This window comes from Crocodylus porosus, unplaced genomic scaffold (genome assembly GCF_001723895.1).
Source record: "Crocodylus porosus isolate Cpor-Errol unplaced genomic scaffold, CroPor_comp1, whole genome shotgun sequence".
NCBI lineage: Eukaryota > Metazoa > Chordata > Crocodylia > Crocodylidae > Crocodylus > Crocodylus porosus.
In genome coordinates this window covers 2,233,859-2,254,790 of record NW_017728886.1, presented here as the reverse complement: position 1 = coordinate 2,254,790, position 20,932 = coordinate 2,233,859, and the positions used below count along the sequence as shown (strand labels likewise).

General features: G+C 41.7%; 1 protein-coding gene across 4 annotated transcripts in view; it reads right to left on the bottom strand.

Moving 5' to 3' along the window:
* The window catches only part of ADCYAP1R1 (ADCYAP receptor type I), a 156,360-nt gene that overhangs the window by 10,061 nt on the left and 125,367 nt on the right, over window positions 1-20,932 (bottom strand). For 2 of the 4 annotated variants that reach the window (XM_019529130.1, XM_019529138.1), the window contains exons 11-12: window positions 20,177-20,268; window positions 671-754 (exon numbers count right to left, since the gene is read on the bottom strand). In XM_019529130.1, coding sequence (XP_019384675.1) covers window positions 671-754; window positions 20,177-20,268 — 176 coding nt within the window. The remainder of the gene's footprint in view (window positions 1-670; window positions 755-20,176; window positions 20,269-20,932) is intronic. The other 2 variants (XM_019529148.1, XM_019529153.1) reach the window with 1 other exon arrangement.

Below are 20,932 nucleotides of genomic sequence, written 5' to 3'. Positions count from 1 at the left end.
GGATTCAGATCAACAGACTCAACCGCAAACTTGCAGTGAAAGACAGTCAGCACAGCATATGGTTTAAGCAAAGATAGAATGAACATATCACGGGCATTCATTGCCTTAGCTCCATTGATATTTATGCAGCTATGCTAATTTAGGCCAGCTCTGAATCTGCTTCATTCCCCCTCTGCCCAACTACCCTGACGTTGTTATGTTAAATTTGCAAATACCGACCTGTTTTCCTAAGGGTCTGAGACCTAACCACTTTGCTACATCATGCTTCATAATTATTGCTTTAAAAAAAATAGGTAGACTGGTTCATAGTTTGCATACAGACGTTCTGCATAGGCCACAGACGCTTTCCACATCCAACCCAGTCATTGAAAAGACTCCCATTGACTTCAGTTGGTCTTGAACCAGGCCTTAGGTCTCGGACCAGGCCTTTGTTCTGCTATTCAAAACAGTCAGTGGTGGGTCAATAGACCGATACATTTCAAACAACTGATCTTAAAAATTCCTGATCGTGATGCAACAGCAAAAGCACACAACAACAACACAACTCCAACATGCAACAAGAAATAACACAAGGCGGCCCTCGAGATTCTGCCCCTCTGCTAACACAACCCCCTTATGTGCAACATGCGTCATACAAACACTGTAACGTCACAGGAGTGCGTACACTTACAGGGTAATGGTGGATAGTTCTGACATCTTGCAAGAGTGCTGGTTAGCCCTCTTAGGCTTACAGTAGCATTTCTGAACGCAGCTGCTAAATATGACAAAATTAGCATTTTTTTCAGCATATTGTGAACAGGCCAAGGTATGTCAGCATCAAACACATTTCATGAGACATGGCACAAAGATGGAAAGCAGACACAACTGAATGCAATTTCCACACAAGTCAGCTGGTTGAATGAAGCAGAAAATAAAAAAAAGATAAATTAAAGGCACGGGATGGCACTGACAATTGTGGTGTGTTGCTTCACAGATGCGTTAACACCCTGGCTGGCTGCAGGGCACTTGTGTTATGCAGCAAAAATATATATGTGGCTTTTCCACAGTCTGAAACTGTGCAAAGAGGAAGAGAAGAATCTACTGAATGGAAATTGATGTTATGTATTGTGGATAACAATTACAAAGAAGCAGTAATTAGAGAAACAGAAATTATTCTCAGAGTCTGCTGTGTCTGAGCAGTCTCAAGGTCAAGGCAGGGATTTCTCCACAACTTTGCATAACTGAGTTATTACAAGAAAATGTTCACAGACACTGACTGATGTGCTTCTCAGTTCAGCTTTCTCCACAATTCTTTCCGAAACTTTATGCATGACAGCTGCCCCTCACAGGGATGGATCTTCCCATTTCTCTGTGGGCTTACACCCAGAAAAGCATTCATGCAAAGGCGATAGCCTCATGTGATATCAACAGCGCAATATCTGCTTTTTGCATGACCTTCATGTTTTCCTGAGTTGGGCTGCTCTGGAGCCCCTGGCTTTAATTGGACAACCCTGCGTGGTCAAGTCAAAGCAATGCTCCAGCTTTGCCTCTGATAATCTTTTGTTCTCAAGTCTCCCCATGAGGGCTAATGAGTTATTTCTTAGAAGATAGTAGCTGTCTTCCTCTCTTTTTGAAGGCAATATTCAGAGTTTTAAGCAGCCCTTTACACCTCTCCAAGCTTCATATGTTATCTGTGATGCTTACGATCATCTATGGTGCTTTTGCCAACAACCCATAGCTCCGATCTGTAGCTTTAGGTGCAAACAACAAAGCACTTTCCGTGAAAATACCCTCCCTGCAGTTTGTTTCCCAGCCTGATCACATGCATGTAGCACAGGTCTCTGGACTGAAACATCGGTCATCTATTTATTCCAGCTGTCACAACAAGGAGTTGACTTGGGATGGAGTTATTTTTGGTTGCAATCTGGGATGTTTAAGCTTAAGTTTCTCCTTGTGTGAATACATGCGACGTCTTACGGTTGTTTATCTAGTTGCAGATGGCCGGTGCAATTAATAAATGAAATAACAAGTGAGGAATAAATACCTCTCAGATAGAACATACTGTTTTCTATTATTATTAGAACCTTTCAGTCAATACCACTTATTAGACTTATTAGAGATATTATTAATTTCTTTCACCTTGAACATAACTAGCAGATGTATTCTGGGCACAGCATGTTTATACTTGGAGGTGATTTAGGAACTAAATAGAATACAACCTGATGTTTCAGATCCTTCCTTGTTTGTCTAGTGCCGGAAGAGAGAGAGGGGAAAAATCAAGTCTTCATTTGTAGGCTAGGGTCAGAAACTGGTTTAAGTGATCAGAAACTGGTTTAAACCTGTAGCAGAACAGATGTTCAGTGCACATAAACCAGTGTGAAAATGGCTGAAACCAGTTTGAGAGAAACCTAGTTGAACATAGTATCAGACTTAACTGATGTGGCTCACACCAGTTTCTGCAACATCTGTCCTGGACCGTAAAGCACAGCATATCTGTTCTGTGTGATGAAGAAAAGGAAAATATGGGCCTGGGCAGCATCACTGTGAAAAAATCCCATCTTAAAGCAGAATTGTGCAGTGCAGTATACTTTCTCTATTGTTATGGTGCAGAATTAGGCATTGTTTAACAGCTGAATTTGCTAAAAACAATGGAAGAGATGATTTTAAGATATAGCTGGTTCCTTTTTACTAGGGGCGTATTTTCAAAAGGGACTACTGATTTTGAGGATGTTGCCTTTTGAACATGCTCCTAGAGAGAGGCCTTCTGAAAAATGAGCCCTCTCTGAAAATCAGGTCCCAAATAATCAACCTCAAGTTGGACACTCCAGAATGAAGACACGTGGCACTTCTGGAAAAAAAAAAAAAAAATCAAATTCTATCATTCATTTATTTTCCACCCCCAACACGTCCATGTGCAGTACTCTACTTGAAAAATGGCTTCCCTTATTAATTCTTTGCTTTTCTAGTTAGCAGAAACTGATTTCCCCTTGTGAACCTTTCAAGTGCTTAAAACCAGCGTGATTCTCCTTGCTTGTTCACTAGCATTAGTAATAAGGATGATGCTATTCAAGAGTTATTCAAGAAGCTGGGAGTGTTTGTCAAATGGAAGTACTTCCCAATCAGAATTAGAGATTCCTGAGGCTCCTTATATTAATTCATGAAGTCCAGTTGTAACCTAATGGACTGCATTAACTAGCCAATGGTGTACAACATTGTCGTGAATAATGGCATAATTTAAATTGGGGCTTATGTCCAGACTTTTCTAGGCCATCCCATATATCTCCATTGCTGTCACTGCCACAAGGGGTGTGACAAAATAGTCCCAAGCATAAGTCAGCAGGGTTTCTGTGGATGCAGGTGCACCTTTTTAGACTGTGTGCATCTAGAACACAGGTAATTTTATGCAACTGAGTGAATAAACTATTTGGGATCACGGCAAACAGACATTTCCCTCCCAGTTCATTTTGGCTAAAATGCCCTAAATTATGAAAATGAAATTTTACATTTAAAAAATTCCTGTTTTATGACGAAAAAACAATTTTGTAAGGGATTTCTGTCCCCTCCCCACCTTGTTTGCCTTCCTTGTGGCTTTTTGTTTCATTTTTCAATATTAAGAAAGATAGGCAAGGGTAGGGGGAGAAAACACCAATATATCAAAAGGAATACATTTTCTGTTCTCTCCCCACAAAACTTTTCAAATCTTCATGGACATTTTCCTTTTTTCTCCATAAAACCCATTTATTTTACCCAAATCTTATTTAGACTATTTCCTTTTTATATAGTCTGAAAAGCGTGCATGTGCAATAAAAACAAATTATGTTGGGGATTGGCCTTGATGGCCCAAGAGGGCCCACTCCAGCCCTATAAGTCTATAAATCTATGATTCCTTAGTGCATGTCATGAGCAATCTGATAAATGATAGGTGCTTAGAAAGGCTAATAGGCAAATTGAGCTAAATCATGGGAATGGACCTATACATTGTCACCAAAGCAACGTAGATCCAGGGAGACAGCAGCTTACTAGGTTGACACAAGTGGGAAAAGGGCAGAAATTGGCCTATGAAGGACTGATAAGATGAAAAGAAAAATTCTGCAAGTTATGAGTGATGCCTTTAAGATTCTTTAGGCACTTAGCTTGGGTAAATCCTTTTGCCTGACTGCAAGTTTGACCAGGATCCCAAATCCCATAGCTATTTATGGTAGAACAGGGTACTAGAGGGAGAAATCTACAGGGAAAAAAAATCAGACCAACAATGAAAACTAGAGTGTGTGGCAGGGATGCAGAAAAAGAGAGAAAAAAAAATCTAAATGAAAAAAAGAGGTTCATTATGTGTTTCATACTATACTTTGCTAGGCTTTCTTTTTTTCCAGGATTGGAAGTAAAGGTTCTTTTGTAGCAAATAGCAGAAGAGTCCCTGCAACTGGGGAAATTATTTTATTTTTACAAGTCAAACCACTTGGGCTTAAGAGATCAGTAGGAAGCGCTTTCAAATGGAAAACACTGTTTGTGCCATCTGCAGAATTTCAGTTTGCACCAGGTTTGACCACCTCTGCTTATCCACCCTATACAGGGCGTCTGTATTAAAGCCATATGCTACTCAATTCTTCTGGGCACACAGTACGAAGCATTTTTCAAGTACTTGCAATTGGGGAAAGTACGTTCATTAGCAACAAATGATTATTTTTTGTCTTAGGTACAAGACCATCCATGCTGTAGGAACCTTTCTAGGGCTCGCTGAAGTCATAGCTTCAGGTTTTGAAGCCGTAAGTCGTTGAGCCTTTCATCTGGTTCTCTACATATGGGAAGGCCAGAAAACTTCCTTCCAGCTGCATAGGTCATCAGCTCCACTTTATATTATTTCTCTGGACTGAATAAGTATATCTTAGCCAGTCTGACAACTCTGCCAAGGAGGAGTGCCCAACACATGACCAATGAGCGCAACCTGGTACCCCCACCATAGTTCCTTAGCAAACCCATATTATGAACTAATTCTACCTTGCAAGCAGCCTTCAATGTGGTGGATACTTCATTTCTGATCCATGATCTTGAGGTATGTGATAAGGGGTAGTCAGAGACTGATTCACCTGGGACTCAGTTCCTTGGAAGTCCTAACTTCCTCTCAAAACAGAGGTTTGGGGGTGAAGTTGGCCAACAATAAACTAGAGTCATTCTTGGGTTTTTTTCTATGCCTTTAGGTCAGGCAGGTAGGCAGCCAGCCATGGCAAAGACAGTAGCTGTTGCCTTGAGATCAGCGACCACAAAGGAGAGCATGAAGTAGCCATTGAGAGGAAGAAGGAAAGGCAGAAGTAACAGAACATTTAAATCAAGGATCTTTTTTTACTAAATTAGAGATTCCTGAGCCTCCTTACATCAATTCATGAAGTCCAGTTTTAACCAAATGTACTGCATTGACTATCCAACAGTGTACAATGTTGTAATATATAATGGAATAATCCTGGTATAAACGCATTAGTAAAACTGTTGAGGAGCTGATTTGAATTATTAAACTCATACTATATTCAATAAAGCTTGGGAAAACTGTTAATGTGTTTGAATGCAAGTGACCTTCCATGGAGAGTACTCGCTCCAAAATCCACACATTAAAAGATTGGGGAATCTAGTGTCACTACTCTTATTAGCAGTGATTTCTCCAAATAAGCATACACCAAAGAAATTCTAACAGTAGGGGCTACAGTTTCTAAGACCCCCAAAACTGTGAAGATCAATTTTGCACCTTCCCCAAATCAAGCAAAATCAAATCACCGCTCTGTGTGTATAAACTGCCAATTGTGAAAGCACGATATGTAATGGGGCATGTTTAGAGGCCAGAGTAAAACACCTGAAACCAAAGCCCTGGCCCATATCTGTTGACCATCTACATCAAAAACCCTGGAGCTTGACCCCCGAGGTCAGTCCAGAGCAATCTCAGAAGTGTTACTGAACTTCTGGACCTGATTTCAAACCATCTCCCTTGCCTGCTCTTCTCTGCAGTGCTCACTTGAGCACACAAGTTCCTGTCCCTGATTTCTAGCCCCTTTGTACCCTATTTCTGTCTCTATGGCACACAGCTAGAAAGAAGTATAAATGGAGAGACAGGCAGCCCACAGATGGATTCCCAGAAGGGTTATGACTGAGAGACAGGAAGCACAATGTGGCCACAACACACAGGTGAGGAGGGGTGGCTCAGGCTAGTTGAGGCTGACCCTAACGATCAGTGTAAATGTGCCCCAAGAGGCCCAATACTGAGATGGTGCAACTTGGTAGAAAGCCACCTTCTTCAGTAGCTCTCTTCAACCTCACTTATGTCAGTGGAGGTACACAAGTGCAGATAAGGAGGATGTGACCCACTGGAACTGCTGAATGATGTGTAAAGGCTTCAGCTCCTAGGCCTTTTGAATAGAGCTGTGGATGGGACCAGTAATGTGCAGGTTCTCACCCTAATTGGAGGGAAGGATCTGGCCTAGTGTATCGAATCAACTGCATCATTACCAATGCACAGTTTATTTCATGTACACCATTAAATGTGTTATCATCATGAGAGACAGATTCATCCTTCTAGAGCAACACCTTTCCACACCACAGCTGCAGTGTCTTAACCAACCCATTCCACATATCAAGATGCAATGCACACACACTTGTTTGGAGAGCCTGTTAATAATTCTTAAGACATACAAGACAGAAAGCACAAGATGAGAAGAGTGCTGGTTGCAAAAGTAAAGGCCCAAGAAATGAAAGACTTAAAAAAAAAAGATGGAGACAAAGCAATGAGAATCAAAGTTCTTTTTGCTTTCCGGCAGATATGGAAATGACAATGGTTGCATAAAATAAAGGGACTATCATGAATGCTGCTTGGCTGCAAGCTAGGAAAGAAATCGAAGACATATCCTAGAATAGAGATGTCAGAATTATTCCACATTAAGGCAATTAGCGACTGCCTAATGAAGACCAACTCTATTCAGCCCCATTTACATGTTTACACAAGGCGTTCGATTCCAGTGGGGGGGGGGAAATAGGGTTTCATTTGAAAAATAAAATTCTAAATTCCTCCCTCTCTTTCCAACCAGTTAAACCAAGAACATCAACAGAAACAGCACCACAAGAAAGGCTAAAATTATTTACCTCTGGTGCCCTGAGATATGGGTAAAAATTTTAGTAGTGCGTACTGGGATTTTCAAAAGCACCTAGATGCTTCATTCCCACTGATTTCAGCAAGAATTAGACACCAAGATGCTTTTTAAAATTCCACCAGGTATTTTTAGCTTGCTAAATAACTTTAAAGTATCTGGTTCCTAAAGCTAATCTAGAGCCTGGCAATGTCAATGAAAGCCTTTCTACTAACCTTAAGTAGCTTAAGCCTCCACTTCATATTTCTTCCTGATACTAGTGAGTCAAAACACTCACTGAGGGATCAGGGCCTGCTATCTAATAATGGATTACCTTCTTCTAGGGAACAAAAATACCCCCTTGCTCTTTCCTCAGAAAGACCAGATCTCTTTTAGTCCTAAACATGGTTTCTTTCAGGTCATGGTTTGATGCACCATGGAGGGATGACATAGACTTGAAGTATTAGAAATATATGTTCTTATTTTTATATTTTTGAGTTTTTGATACATGCGATCGAAGTTTAAGAAGCAGAGTCAGATTTAAACTAGGCCTAGAAAAGGTAAGACACTCCAAGCACAGGGGGAAGCTCATACTGGTCTTGCCAGGGAGAGCCTATTTTATAGGTAGATGATTGCAGTCTCAACACCTGCACTCCGAGTACTTCCCACCAGCAGTAAATCCACAGTTTAAAATAAAACCAAAAGGTAAAGCTACACACTACACTCAGACCATACTAAAGCCACTTAAAATAGGAGTGTCTGCTCATTAAAGCCTGCCAACTTATGCTAAGTGTCTTCCAAGTATCTCAAAGTTATGCCACTTCAGGTGCAAGGTAACTCTGGGCCATGCTACCTACTTTATGTTAGGGTAACTTGAGTCTGCTCCATGGAAATAAAAGGAGCAATTTGCAGTCCTCCAGCATCCCAGCATGCATTGCTTATAAACCCCCCACTTAGGCAGGGCTAGAGGTTAGGTGTGCCAGCTCTTAGCCATGTCCATGCTCACCAGCTCTCTAGTAGCAAATAAGACCTGTGCAGCCAAGAAACAGTATTAAACCTTACTGTGCAACTGCTCACAGCACATTCTAGTTTTTAAATTGCTTAGCATTTCACAGGTTTACTATGGTCTAAGTGTAACATGGAACTTCATCCTAAGAAAACTGGGGAATAAAACAGGATTGGGCTTAACACTAATTCAGGAAGTGTTAATTGACCCAATAAGCAGCAATTGCTTCAAGGGGAAGCTACTGGATCATCATTAAGTGACTGTTGATCGCACTACCTATGAAGATTTCAGTAAAGCCAATGCATGTTAGGATAGAGTCTTTCCTTTGGACCTAATGATCATACCAGATCCTAGCTTTTTCCCTCTGTATCCATAGGCCAAAGACATGAAATTGGCACTAAAAATACATCACAGCAACATGTACAAGAAGCAACTTAGAAAAAAGCCTACTTTCTAGTCTCATTTCTAATTCAAAATTAAAGGCAACGTCCCCATCAGCTGCCATTAGACAGCTGACACCTGGGCGAGACTAATAAATACTAACACGCTACTAATAACTTGGCTCTCTTCACTCCCCGCAGGATAGCATTTTAAAAAATACATGCATTGCAGCTTTAGCCACAGCAGGGGGACCTGTACTGTTATGACATACAATTTCAAAAATGGTATTCAGCCATTGTACAACAATTGCATTGCACTAAAAGTCAATGGCATTTCCTTTAAACTGAATTTTGACTCCAACAATTTGTTGCAACCAGCACCCAAAGTATGGAAGAATTTGCATGCATAGGGGAAACATGCTCTGGTGGAGGGGTATCAAAGACCTGGCCCATGGGCCAGATCCACCCTCCACAGCTGCTGGAGGGGACAGGAATGTAGGGGTAGAGCCTGCTGCCGAATTCTGGCATATCGTCCTCCAACTGGGGCTACATATTGATGGAAGAGGGCTGGATGATGGCTGGCTTAACTCACACAGGTTCCTGATGCCACTCATACCATCAACAGAAGTGGGTCTGGATTCAGTCCATGAGGCTCCCACTCTCCATGGTTTGGATCTAGATAACTCACAGGACCATTTTGGTCATAAGTGCATTAAAGACTGAGGGGCATCAGGTAGTAGAGTAATATAGGTGACTTTGCTCACAAATAGGTTACTCAATGGTAGGATGTGGCCTTCAATTATTTTCTGCAACTATTTCTTTCTTGCTTAATTACTTCCTTATTAATTTGTGGTACTCATGGTCAAGATAAGCTTAGTTTTCCAAAGAGGTACATGCTGTCTTTTATTAATCCTGTTCAAAGTTGACACAATCCAAATACAAAACAAAGCTACTGGATGACCACTTACCCAGGAGACTGAAGACAAAAGGCACAATTTCTATGAATGAGGAAGCCTACCCTGTAACACTAAAGAAGGGAGCAATTTCCAGCATATCATCTGTTCTTATAGAGTTTCTTAGAAATGAGAACTACAGCCCCATTTATCATGTACTGACAACAAAAGACCAAAGTTCATTTTCTCCACGGTCTTTTCCTACCGTTAGGATGTATAAATGCACTCTTTGGGCGAATGGAAGTGCCACCACCCAACTGAGAATGACCAGATTTAAGAAATCAAGATGCCATGCCAGTGGACTGCTCAGCAAAGTAGCTGCTATTTCCTCTTAGAAATGGGCCTAATGCCATGAAAATCCCATTAGGAAAAACTGGCACTGCTAGTTCTAGTGCTTGCAGCAAGACAAAGCAGTAAGAAAATGACTCACTGAGAATCCAGTGATTTTGGAGGTGAATTGCAGAGGAGTGTTGTTTACCAAATCATTTGCCTTAAGAAAATGGATCTTGTTGTCCTCACCCCTTTCACTTTTCCTCTAAGGTGCCACCATATATAAAATCATACATACCTACCTATGGTATATGCCATGTTTCTCCTTTCTTTCCAGCAAGATGCTGATTGGAGGAATGACGTAGACCTGAATTAGCTAGATATAGGTGTGCTTTATTTTTATATCTTTGAGTTTTTGACACGATACAATGTTTAGAAACCAGTTAGATTTAGGAAAAAAAAAAAAGCAAAGACAGAAATGAACCCCACCCCCCAAAATAAATAAAGAAATAATTAATAAGTTAGGGGAGAAAAGTGTGTCAATCAAATATGCTTTAGCCCTGGGTGATGAGTGAGCAAACAAAAGCTTCATGGAAATGCTTATGTTTCTTAGCTTTATGGCTCAACCCAGCATCGGACATCATGCATCTCCTAGATATACTTATAATAATGAAATAATTATATCCTGTTTCAAATACAAATGGACCTCTCATCAACACCAAGTTGGTCATGGATACAATAAACTGGATTTTACCTAGACACCTCAGCACAGTTATTTCCACACGTCAGATCTTTTCTTGGCTTATTGACTAGCTCTACAATATAAAGCAAAATTTTGTGTTCAGTTATAAGCAGGCAACTGAGTGCAGGATTTACTCCATATTGCTTGCATTTGCCATGCGTGGGATGAAGAATTCTTGGCTATGCAGTTTAAGTGTTTGGCTTCCTGTGAAATGGCTGATTCATGAAAGAGTATATGTATAAGATAGTCTATATTTATAACTCTCCTTTGACTGGCATAGTCTACAGCCGATCTCACAGTGTCTTTCTCCTAGTCCACAAGGTAGTGTTAAAATGGATGTATATCAGAAAATGGTGATGTTTTCTCTGTTTGTTTATGGGTAGGTACAAGGCTTTCAACATCTGGGTAAAAAACCAACCCTGGAGCATCTATTAGCTTTCCTGAAAACTTTATACACTGCAGAATCAAGGGACAGAAGTAACACAGACTGGTTTAAGTGATCGGAAACTGGTTTAAACCTGTAATAGAGCAGAAGCTCAGTGCACAAAAGCAATTTCAAAATGACTGAAGCTGGTTTAAGATAAAGCTGGTTGAATGTAATATCAGACTTAATTGATTTGGATTGAACTGGTTTATGAAACGTGTGTCCCAGATTCCTTCCTGGTTCAAATTAAATCACAGTCCCCAGCATGGTTTCCAGCCCTGGGCTGGGCTGTGCTGTCTGCTCCAGAAAGCAGGACTGGCCCCATCCCTCTGCTCCCTAGCTGGAGCAGTGAGAGCTGACTGAAAAGGGAGCAAGGGGGAACAAGCCCAGCTGGGGATGCAGCCCAGTCTATGTAGGGGACTGCCCCCACCAGGCAAACCCCCTTCTGGGATCTGGGGTCCGGGCGGCGGTGTTAAACACCCCTTCCTCTGCTCAACCTTACTGCTGGCTGCAACTGTGGACTACAAATCCCAGAGGCATGAGGAAGCAGGAAGAGAAGTGATGAGCAACCCTGCAGAGTCCTGATGCTGTAATTCTGAACTGCAAATCCCAGAGACCTCAGGGGGCAGCAGGAAGAGGAAATAAACACACAGCCAGAGATCCCTGCTTTAGCACCTCTTGGCTTCTAGCCTGAGTTACTGCAAGCATGTGGCTGCATTTCCTGAATCAAAGGTAAAAATATCTGTTTGCTTCTGTTTCAATTTAATCTGTGCAGTTTAGACTAACCTGCAAAGACAGAATCAATTCAGCCTCTGGCTTGACGACTGTCTGTACCTAGCCCTAATGATAACATTAGTTTCCAACTTAAGCCATTGAAACATCTAATATGTCCTTAAGTTGGTTATCTACCAAGACTACACATAGGGCCTAAGGATCTCATAGCATAGCTCATTATTGCTTCAGCTATGAGCTTTAGTTCAGGTGCTGTGGGAGATTCAAATCTTTTTGCCTAGTTCAGTCGGTAAGTGTATGGACATATGGACTCTTGGAGCTCTTTCAAAAGAGGAAGGCTTCAACAGGGCAGCAGTTGGTATTTTCTAATTATTGTATGCCAGTGAGCCGAGAGCAATTAAATTGCAGCAAAACCACCCCTAACTTTAACCCCAGGTGTTAAAGCTGGAGCAGGTTTCGTAACACCGGGGCACTTATAGAAGTTATCAAAGGGCACCTTGTTCATACTGTAACTTTTTTGCACTTTACACAAAGTGCTTTAAGTTATGGCATCATTGAAAGTAACAGACATTCGGTGTTTGATGGTGGGGGCTGGGTGCCTCCATGCACTGGCTGAGGCCAGGGGACAAGGGGAGCTGTAGCTTGCTCAGAAACAGCTGGCTAGGAGATCTGGCCGGCATTCATTCCCTCATGTGCGGGGACCTCGAGGACTGTGCCCCCTCCCCACCAGCACTAAGAAACACCAGTCTAAAAGAGTGTTTTTGCTATGCCTTCTTTTGGGCTCATAGCTCTTAAGTCTTGGAGGAAAGATGGTTACATCAGGAAGAAAATATGATTGTCCACGATCACAAACCAATTTAAAATCATGTGAAATGCTAAATCCTAACATTATAAAGGGATTAACAATGAAACATGGTGCTTTCTCCCAGTACCCACCTCAGATACGTATTTTTTGTTCATGAATCCAACCACCAGCCAAGCCAAACAAACAGCCAAGTCACACAGGGTGTTTCCTATAAAACATCCTTAAAAGAAACAAGAGGCAAGGATTTCTTAGGGTGGTGTATCTTATTAGACCCACTATGCAGTTGGGATAAAGACAGACAAGATTTTGAACGAAGGCTTGAATTTGAAAGTTGTCTAATTTTATCCCAACTACAGAAGCAGTCCAATGAAAGATATTGCCCTAGGAATCCTTGCTTCTTGCATAATTTTGGAACCATCACAGCTACAACATCTCTTTTCCAATACATTAAAATAAAAGGGAAGCATTATCTATTTTGTCAGACTCTGTCATGCTCAATAGCAAATTGGATGAGGATGGTAATGAAAACATGAGTTCCCAAAACTGGGGGTAAGAACTTCTAAGCTATTATGCACAATAAAATGAAGAACATGTGGAACCAGCTAAATGCTTCTCATTGTTATCAGCTTAAAAACAAACAAAACTGCTCATCGTGGTAACTGAAAAGGTTTTTTTAAAATGAGGGTTTAATTTTTGTGATTGTAAATACATCTGGGTTGCTGATTTCTGCACCTTAAAAATCCTTTAAGTCTCACGATCCATACTGTCTATACTAGAGCCACTTTAGTGTCAAAATTAAAGCAATGTACGTCCTCTGTAGTGTGCCTAGCAGCAGCAGGCATGGTGCATCTAACCACAAGGCTGTCATAGGTCTGTTAAAGGTTAATGTTGTGTGAAATGATTTTATGATGAAATTATTATTATTATTCTGTGAACGGAGATTAAATAGGACTTTCCAACAAGCTGGTGAAACTAATCAGTATGGCTTATGAACTACAGTGTATCTATTAATTGACTGCGAAATGTCAAGGGCTGGATCTTGCATTCCCTGTGCATTCAGAGCCTCTGTTAACTTCAGCAGGGGTTTTGGGATGAAGGATTGGGACACTGAATATGCATATGTGGTAAGCAGAGAAAATAAATTAATTGTGAGATGCTCCTGATGAGAGTCTGGGAAGTCAGCAAAATGCAACCATTTTGAGAGCTGCTGGCCACAGCCTGCCTGGGTTTACCTTCCTTCAACAACTACTTAGCTTGTATCTACAGCCCCAAAGTGGTCTCCCATCCAAGTATTAACTGGGCCAGTACTCCTCCCTTTCCCAAATCAGACAAGATGAGATGTACTTGGTAGGACTGTGCAAAACTTTGGTCACTGATTCAATTCAGAGGAGATTCGGTTCGATTTGGCAGCCGAGTCTCCAAATCTGAATAGAATCTGGAGACCCATTAACCTTTCTGCATCGAATCAGAAGCCTCCAGTTCAATTCAGAGAGATTCGATGATTCGTACATAGACGCAGCTTTATATGATTTTTCTATGTACCCTAAGGTACCAGGCAGCTCGTGATCACTGAGGTAGCGGGGCGGATGGACCATCCCATGGGAGTGTGCAGGGGTCCCCAGCACACTCGGTGGCAGACCCAGAAGTGGACCAGCCCCTCTGCAGCACATAGAGCTGGGTTGGAGCTGCCCTGGGATGGCAGGCTGACTATCCAGGCTCCCTGCTGGTCCGGGCTGCACTACCCCAGCTCAATGTGCTGCAGTCTCAGGTGCACAAGTAAACATTGCACTTGGGAGTGATAAACACCGGTGCAAACTGCACTGGTGTTTATTGTGTCACATTAGTATTCATGTGTAGATCCACCCAGAGAGTATCAAAAACCAGGTGGCTCTAAAGTGGCCTGTCCCTATTCAATACTGTCCCTGGCACCCACCATTTATTGGGTTAGAGATGCCTGAGGAAATGTCTCCAACCACAGCCATTAATAGATCTATCATCCATGAATGTATCTAGCCCCTTTTGAAACCCAGCTATGCTATCTGCCTCCGCCACCTCCTTCGGCAATGAATTCCACAAGTTAACTTCATGTTTTGTAAAGATGGACTTTAATTGACATAAGCAATGGTGTTTATATTAGTTCATATCTAAGTAAGGTGATTTCATAGACATTAGGAGCTGGAAGGCACCTAGTGAGATCATTGAGTGCAGCCCTCCTGTCATAGGCAGGAAGTCTGCTGGGGTCAAATGATCTCAGCAAAGTAAACATCCAGACACCTTTTGAATGAGTCCAGAGTAAATGCTTGCACCACCTCTGGGGGGAGCCTATTCCAGACCCTGGGCACACGGACTGTAAAGAAGTTTTTTTTACTATGTCTAGTCTAAATCAGCCCTCCAGGAGTTTGTGGCCGTTAGACCTAGTTATCCCTTGGGGAGCCCTGGTGAACAACTCCCAAGTCTCTTTTGGTTGTGGCGCTAGTAAGCGCAGCACTGCTGAGCCTATAAGTATGCTGCTGGTTTTTCCTCCCAAGGTGGAGCACCCTGCGCTTCTCTATGTCGAAGGCCATCAGGGTTTGGTCTGCCGACCTTGTGTCTGTGTCCAGGCTGGCCTGTAACCCCAGTCTGTCTTCCAGTGTGACTGCTTTCCCCCATAGTTTAGTGTCATCTGTGAACTTTGCCAGCCCACATCTGATGCCCAAATCTAGATCATTAATGAAGTTGTTGAAGAGTTCTGGCCTGAGTACTGATCCCTGAGGGACGCCACTGGTTACCTTGCACCATGCTGATTCACTCCCATCAACTACTACTCTTTGGGTCCAACCCTGGGGTCAGTTCCCCAGCCATCAGACCGTGTGATGGTCGAGGCCACAGCTCCCCAGCTTAACCATGTAATGTTCTACATCAATGGTTCTTCATCTTTTTAGATTCAAGACACCCCTCCAAAACTTTTCAGCATTTAGTGGCACCCCATTCCAAAAATTAACCTAAATATATTATTCATATAATAAACATTATAATTCTATTATGGTACTAAATGATTACATCAGTATTACTCAACCCTTTGGCCTTGTGGGTAACAGGAGTAATGTGGGACCAGCCCACAGGTCAGACACTTGCTCCGCACACCCAGATGGGGACTGGGTGCTCCCCAGTTGGGCCCTATGCTACCTCAGCCCAGTCCTTGTACCTGAATTTGGCCTCATGCCACCTACATCTGATCCCTCTGTATCCAGACCAGGCTCTATGAAAATGGATCAGGCCTTACATAATCTAGATCTGGCCCCATGATACCTTGGCTGGACCCTGCACCACCCTGATAAGACCCTGCACCACCTTGGCCTGGCTGCATGCACCCAAATTGGACCCCATGTGTTTGGAGGAGGCCAGGAATTGCTTCAGACCTGCTGCATGTACTGGATCTAATGATCAGAGCACACTGCCACTACTCCCTTCCTGCCACATTTTCAGTCCCATGGGGAACCCTAGATGACATAGTTGCATTGGTTAGGGGAGAGCACCCCTGCATTAGATACTTGTATTTGTATTACAGTCAGCCCTTAAGATGGGATTGGGGTGGCACAGGCACTAAGCCATACAGTTGACAGCCCAGAGGCTGCAAGTTCAAGGCTAGAGCAGAAGTGCTTAAAGGGTGGCCTACCCAATTCCAATGAAATCTGTGCATTCTCCTAAATATCTTGTTACACAAGGACATGAAAAAGGAAGGACCCTTTCAGGCTGTGGGCAGAGATGGTTCTCCTAGTTTGCATGTTTGCTTCACAAGACAAGTAGAGTTCCCCACACGTAGATCCAGGTCACTGGTGGGGATTAGGAACCACTAGGCCAAATTCTTCTCTCTGTTACCCCAAGGAAATCCCCTTTGAACTCCAGCCCTGGGGTCATAAGGGACAGGGTCTGGGGGCACCCAACCAGCAGGGACAATGTGCTGGGCTGCACATGCAGCATGTGGAGAGTGCTGAGGGGGTAGGATGGGCAGGCCAAGTGGGTGCTGTACTGAAGTCACAGGCACGTAGGGAAGGTGGGCCTGCATTACATTATGCAGGCAGGTGCACTGCTTCGCCTGCAGCTGACGCGCCTCTTGAAAATCAAGGGCAGTTTCACCTTGCAGTGGCAGTGCCAGCATCATGGCACCCCTGCCAGGTTGCCACAGCACTCTGATGGAGTGGCACTGTTCTATACGATTCCAAAAATATAATGGATATTATAACTGTATTGAGTTACAATAGGTAACGGATTGTACAATGGATAGGCATCTGGCTGGTGTCATCTGACCCCAGCACTCTTTCCTGCCTCGGCAGGGGGTCAGACTCGATCTGTTGAGGTCCCTTCGACCTTAGTATCTATGAATCTATGAGTTAAGTAGCCTGTGTCCCATGTGCGTGAAGTGATTGCTGTCCTTACAAAATATGACAAACATGAAAATCGATATGGAAATGTACAGGCTAAATTTTCCCATAGTACCTCTTCTTTAAAAGACAAAAAATTAAATGGTGAAATATTTAAAGTAGTCTTGTTCATTTGATGTAAAGATCCTAACCCTTGTATATATTAATATTCATGGATAATAACTCAAACAAGTGGTTCCACCGCAATCAGTGGGCCCAGTGGTGACGAAGCTCTGCTTCTCAACTTCTAGGTATTAAAACCCTAGTTCAACAAAGCATTTGAGCATGGACTTAACTTCAAACATGTGCTGATGTCAAACTGAAGTCTGAAAGACTTATGCTGGCACTTCTTGGCTGAACAAGGATGGTTTTAAGTACATGTTAAATTAGGCACATGCATAAGTGATTTATTGAACGATTGCAGAATTTGACCCAATGCGACATGAGTGAGAATGCCGGCCATTTAGTTACATGTTTTCATATATACCAACAGGTGAAATCCTAGTCTTGTTGGAGTCAACAGCAAAACATCTGTTGATGTTAACAGAGGCAAATTTTCACCCAAAGGTATTTCCCCTTCCTGTATCAGCATTCAACAAATGAGAATACCATCCATGGCTTCATGGTGGGAACTGGGATACAAAATAACCTGTCTCACCTTTCATTCTCATTTAGCCTGAATCCAACAATGCTTTTCTCGAACTATTTTAAAGCGAAGGACAAAGAAACAACTTTTAGTATGTTTGTTGACCTGTAAACTACTGAGAAGTGTCTGGAAGTATTTGTTTCTCTTTCCCGGTTAAAGGAATGAGCTATCAAATACTTGCTAGTTTGAGATAGCAACATAGGCCATTGGAAAAGCTCAATGTAGACCACAGTGTCGATGGCAGGGGAGTTTCAACATGGTGACATAACCACAATATATTCCATCTTTTCCTTTTAACGTAACAACACATTTGTATACCGCATGTTGACCTGCTGCATATGCCCATGCATCTCTTTGTAGACATGTCTTTTTTTCATCATTTTGACAAATCATTTCTGCTGTTGAATCAGTTTGTATAAACAACACTCCACTTAATAATACGTACATAAATTCATATATTTACACACACCCATTTATAAAGTGGCAAACAAATATGAAAAAAAAAGAATGGCAGCAAATGAAACAGAAAACATGATGCTTGCTTTCTTTTGTTCTTTTTTCAGTTGGTTGCTAACTATACACATAGGAAAAAATACCAGTGAATCCCAATCAACGTATTGACCAAACAGTGGCAAGGATGCTTCATAGCATTGTCAAGTCATTGAAAATGTATATGGCATGCTGTGCTTCATAAGTGATAGATGTGCAGCTGACACCAAACATGCACTTTGCAAGTTGTTGGAAGAAAGGGCTCTGCACATCTGTGTTGCCAGCTGTGTTATAAGATTAAATGGTGATTTCCTGGAATATGGGAAGTCTAATGCATTGGAATGGGCAGTCCATATGAGTAACGATGTTCGCCTATATATCATGCTTTCTCCCAGCAGTAAATCTCAGCAATGTAAATCCAAAGAATGTATCTTGTGCATTATTTATGCCTCTGAAATAAAGATTAGAGCAGGCATTGAGTGAAACACCTTAAGTAAATGCTCGTTCCATTTCAGAAAGACTGCTAGGACAAAGTAATCCAAAGAAATGTCTTGATTTCATGCAAATGGAAAGAAGATACAGTAATAGGTTAGAAAAACCATATCAACCTTTACAATAAAGGGCAAAATTCTGGTCTCATTAGAGTCTATAGCAAAACTCCAATACATCAATCTTTTGCAATGAAAACTTGAAGCTTATACTCTGAAACACAGATAGTTGTATTGATCAGTTTTGCAGTGCTTGCTCAGGCAAAATAATTAACTGCACTCTTTCTTACAGGAAACACTAAAATCCATTGTCATGAATGGCAAGAAAAATAATTGGCTATTTAGGGACCAAAAACCTGAACATCCTTGTATCTCCTATAGCTGCTAAAGAATGGCCACTAGACAGACCCATGGGGATTCTTGACTTATAGCTTAAAAAGCATGAAATGAACAACTTACTACATCTGATGGACATCTGATTAAGAAAACACCCATGACAGTTGGATTGGCTGTTTAATTATGTTGCAGTCATAGCTACCAAGGCAGCAGGGGAAGCAGTGTGTGTGTGTGCACGCGCGCGCGCGCATTAACATTTAATATGTTTAAATAAATCTACAGGAGATGGGACCTTCTCCCTTAATCTGTTATATTTTATGCTGAATTGAATGTAGTATATCTTGGATTTTTCAGTATGAAGGGAAGCCAGACAAACAAGAAACATTGCTTTAGCTTGAACAAATTTGACAAAAAGTTTCCCTTGAACTTTTGCAACATGCCAGAAAACCCACCAAACACTCTGTAGCTAGTACATTTTTCTTTTAACATACCAGAAACAAAATATCATTCTCATGGGAGAATGAGTTAAAAGACATGCACGTACTCCAAATAGGGATTTACAGCCAAATTGAGCTAATGAAAATAACACATGCTAAACAAAAGGGAGTCAAAAATGGAGACATGAATAAAGATTTAAAACCTCAGATGGACAATTTGAAGATTCATTGTGAGTTTTTAAACAATCCAGAGAGCAAAAAAGGATTTTTAATTGATGGATTTGAAAATAACAGAAACAAAAATGTGTTTAACTTTGTGGGTTTTCCGATTTAAAGTCCAATTTAAGTCCACTGAAGTTAATTGACTGAATTTCACTGAATTATATGGCTCAGGCCCTTGAGTAGATTAACTGGGTGGGTCAGGTTCTTGGAACGTATGAAGCACAGCAGTTGTCTCGGGGATTATAATCATCTGTTTCAGTGTAGTCTATGTTGTTTTCAAGTGACTGACCTGTGAAGCCTACGAGCACATGAATGTGTGTGTGTGTGTGTGTGTGTGTGCACGCGCGTGTGTGTACAGACACACACACATATACATGTGTGTGTGCATGTGTGTGAATGTATGCATGTATATACACGTGTGTATGTATTGTATATGTCTGTGTGTATAAAATACATATATATATATATAATGCTTCACAAGTCAGTTATTTATAATATGTATATGCGTGTGTGTATGTATACACACATATATAAATTTATATAGGGTATTTAAAATGATCTAGGTTCTTTAAAGAAACATCACATCTCCACTCAATGTATCTGAGTGACCACTGGATTTAAGACGGAAAGAATCATTAACAGATTCTGTGATGCCTCCAGACAAGCCAAACAAATTCATTTCAGGGCTGCTGCTTTTTTTTTTTTTTTTTTTCCTATGTGTATATTAGACATCAAAATCAAATTACAGCTTTATATGTACTTACAAGTAAATGCTGGATTCATTGCCCCCAATATCAGGCGACTGGAGTTTCTGCACGAGTATAACAATTATGCCAATGAAGAGAACAAAGTTTATCTGGAGAAAAGAAAATAGAAGTGAAAGGCTATCTGGATTTATGGGGAGACTGCTACTAACCATGCTGTACTTCTAATGTATAATAGGGCAAAGATGGCAGAGACCAGCTGGATTTGCTACTTTACTTCTTCCCATCTGTGCAGCTGGGGCCCCAAAGAACTGGTTTGGGGCGGCTTGTAAGGGTCTTAGGCTATGGACATAACTTTTTTTATTGCCCCGTGACTAGGCATGATAAGTACAAGCTTTCTTTAGACTTGTCTACACAGTTACCATGGTAAGCATTAATCATCATCAACTGCTGCAAGTGAAAGACAGGCAATACTTGGTTGGCAAGGGCTTAGTCTTTCCGCTGAGCAGTTTCAGCTCCTATTTACTTCATGCACCCAGAACCGCAGAATTAGGCTCTGGGTGTGTGAAGAAAAAGGTGATATGGGGGCATGCAGGTGGGTTTTCCTTATCACACGTGCCCTACAGCAATATTAAGACCACTTAAACATGTAGGCAGGAGAGGCCACTCCAGTGGTCCCATCTCAGGCAAGGGTATAGTGGAGCAAAATAGTTATTAAAGAAGAAATGATCATAATTTCCAAAGGGCAGAGGGGTGTTTGTGAGAGGGCTGTTGGCTATAGCCCTGGGGGGCTGCACTGATGTAACACTGAGGGGA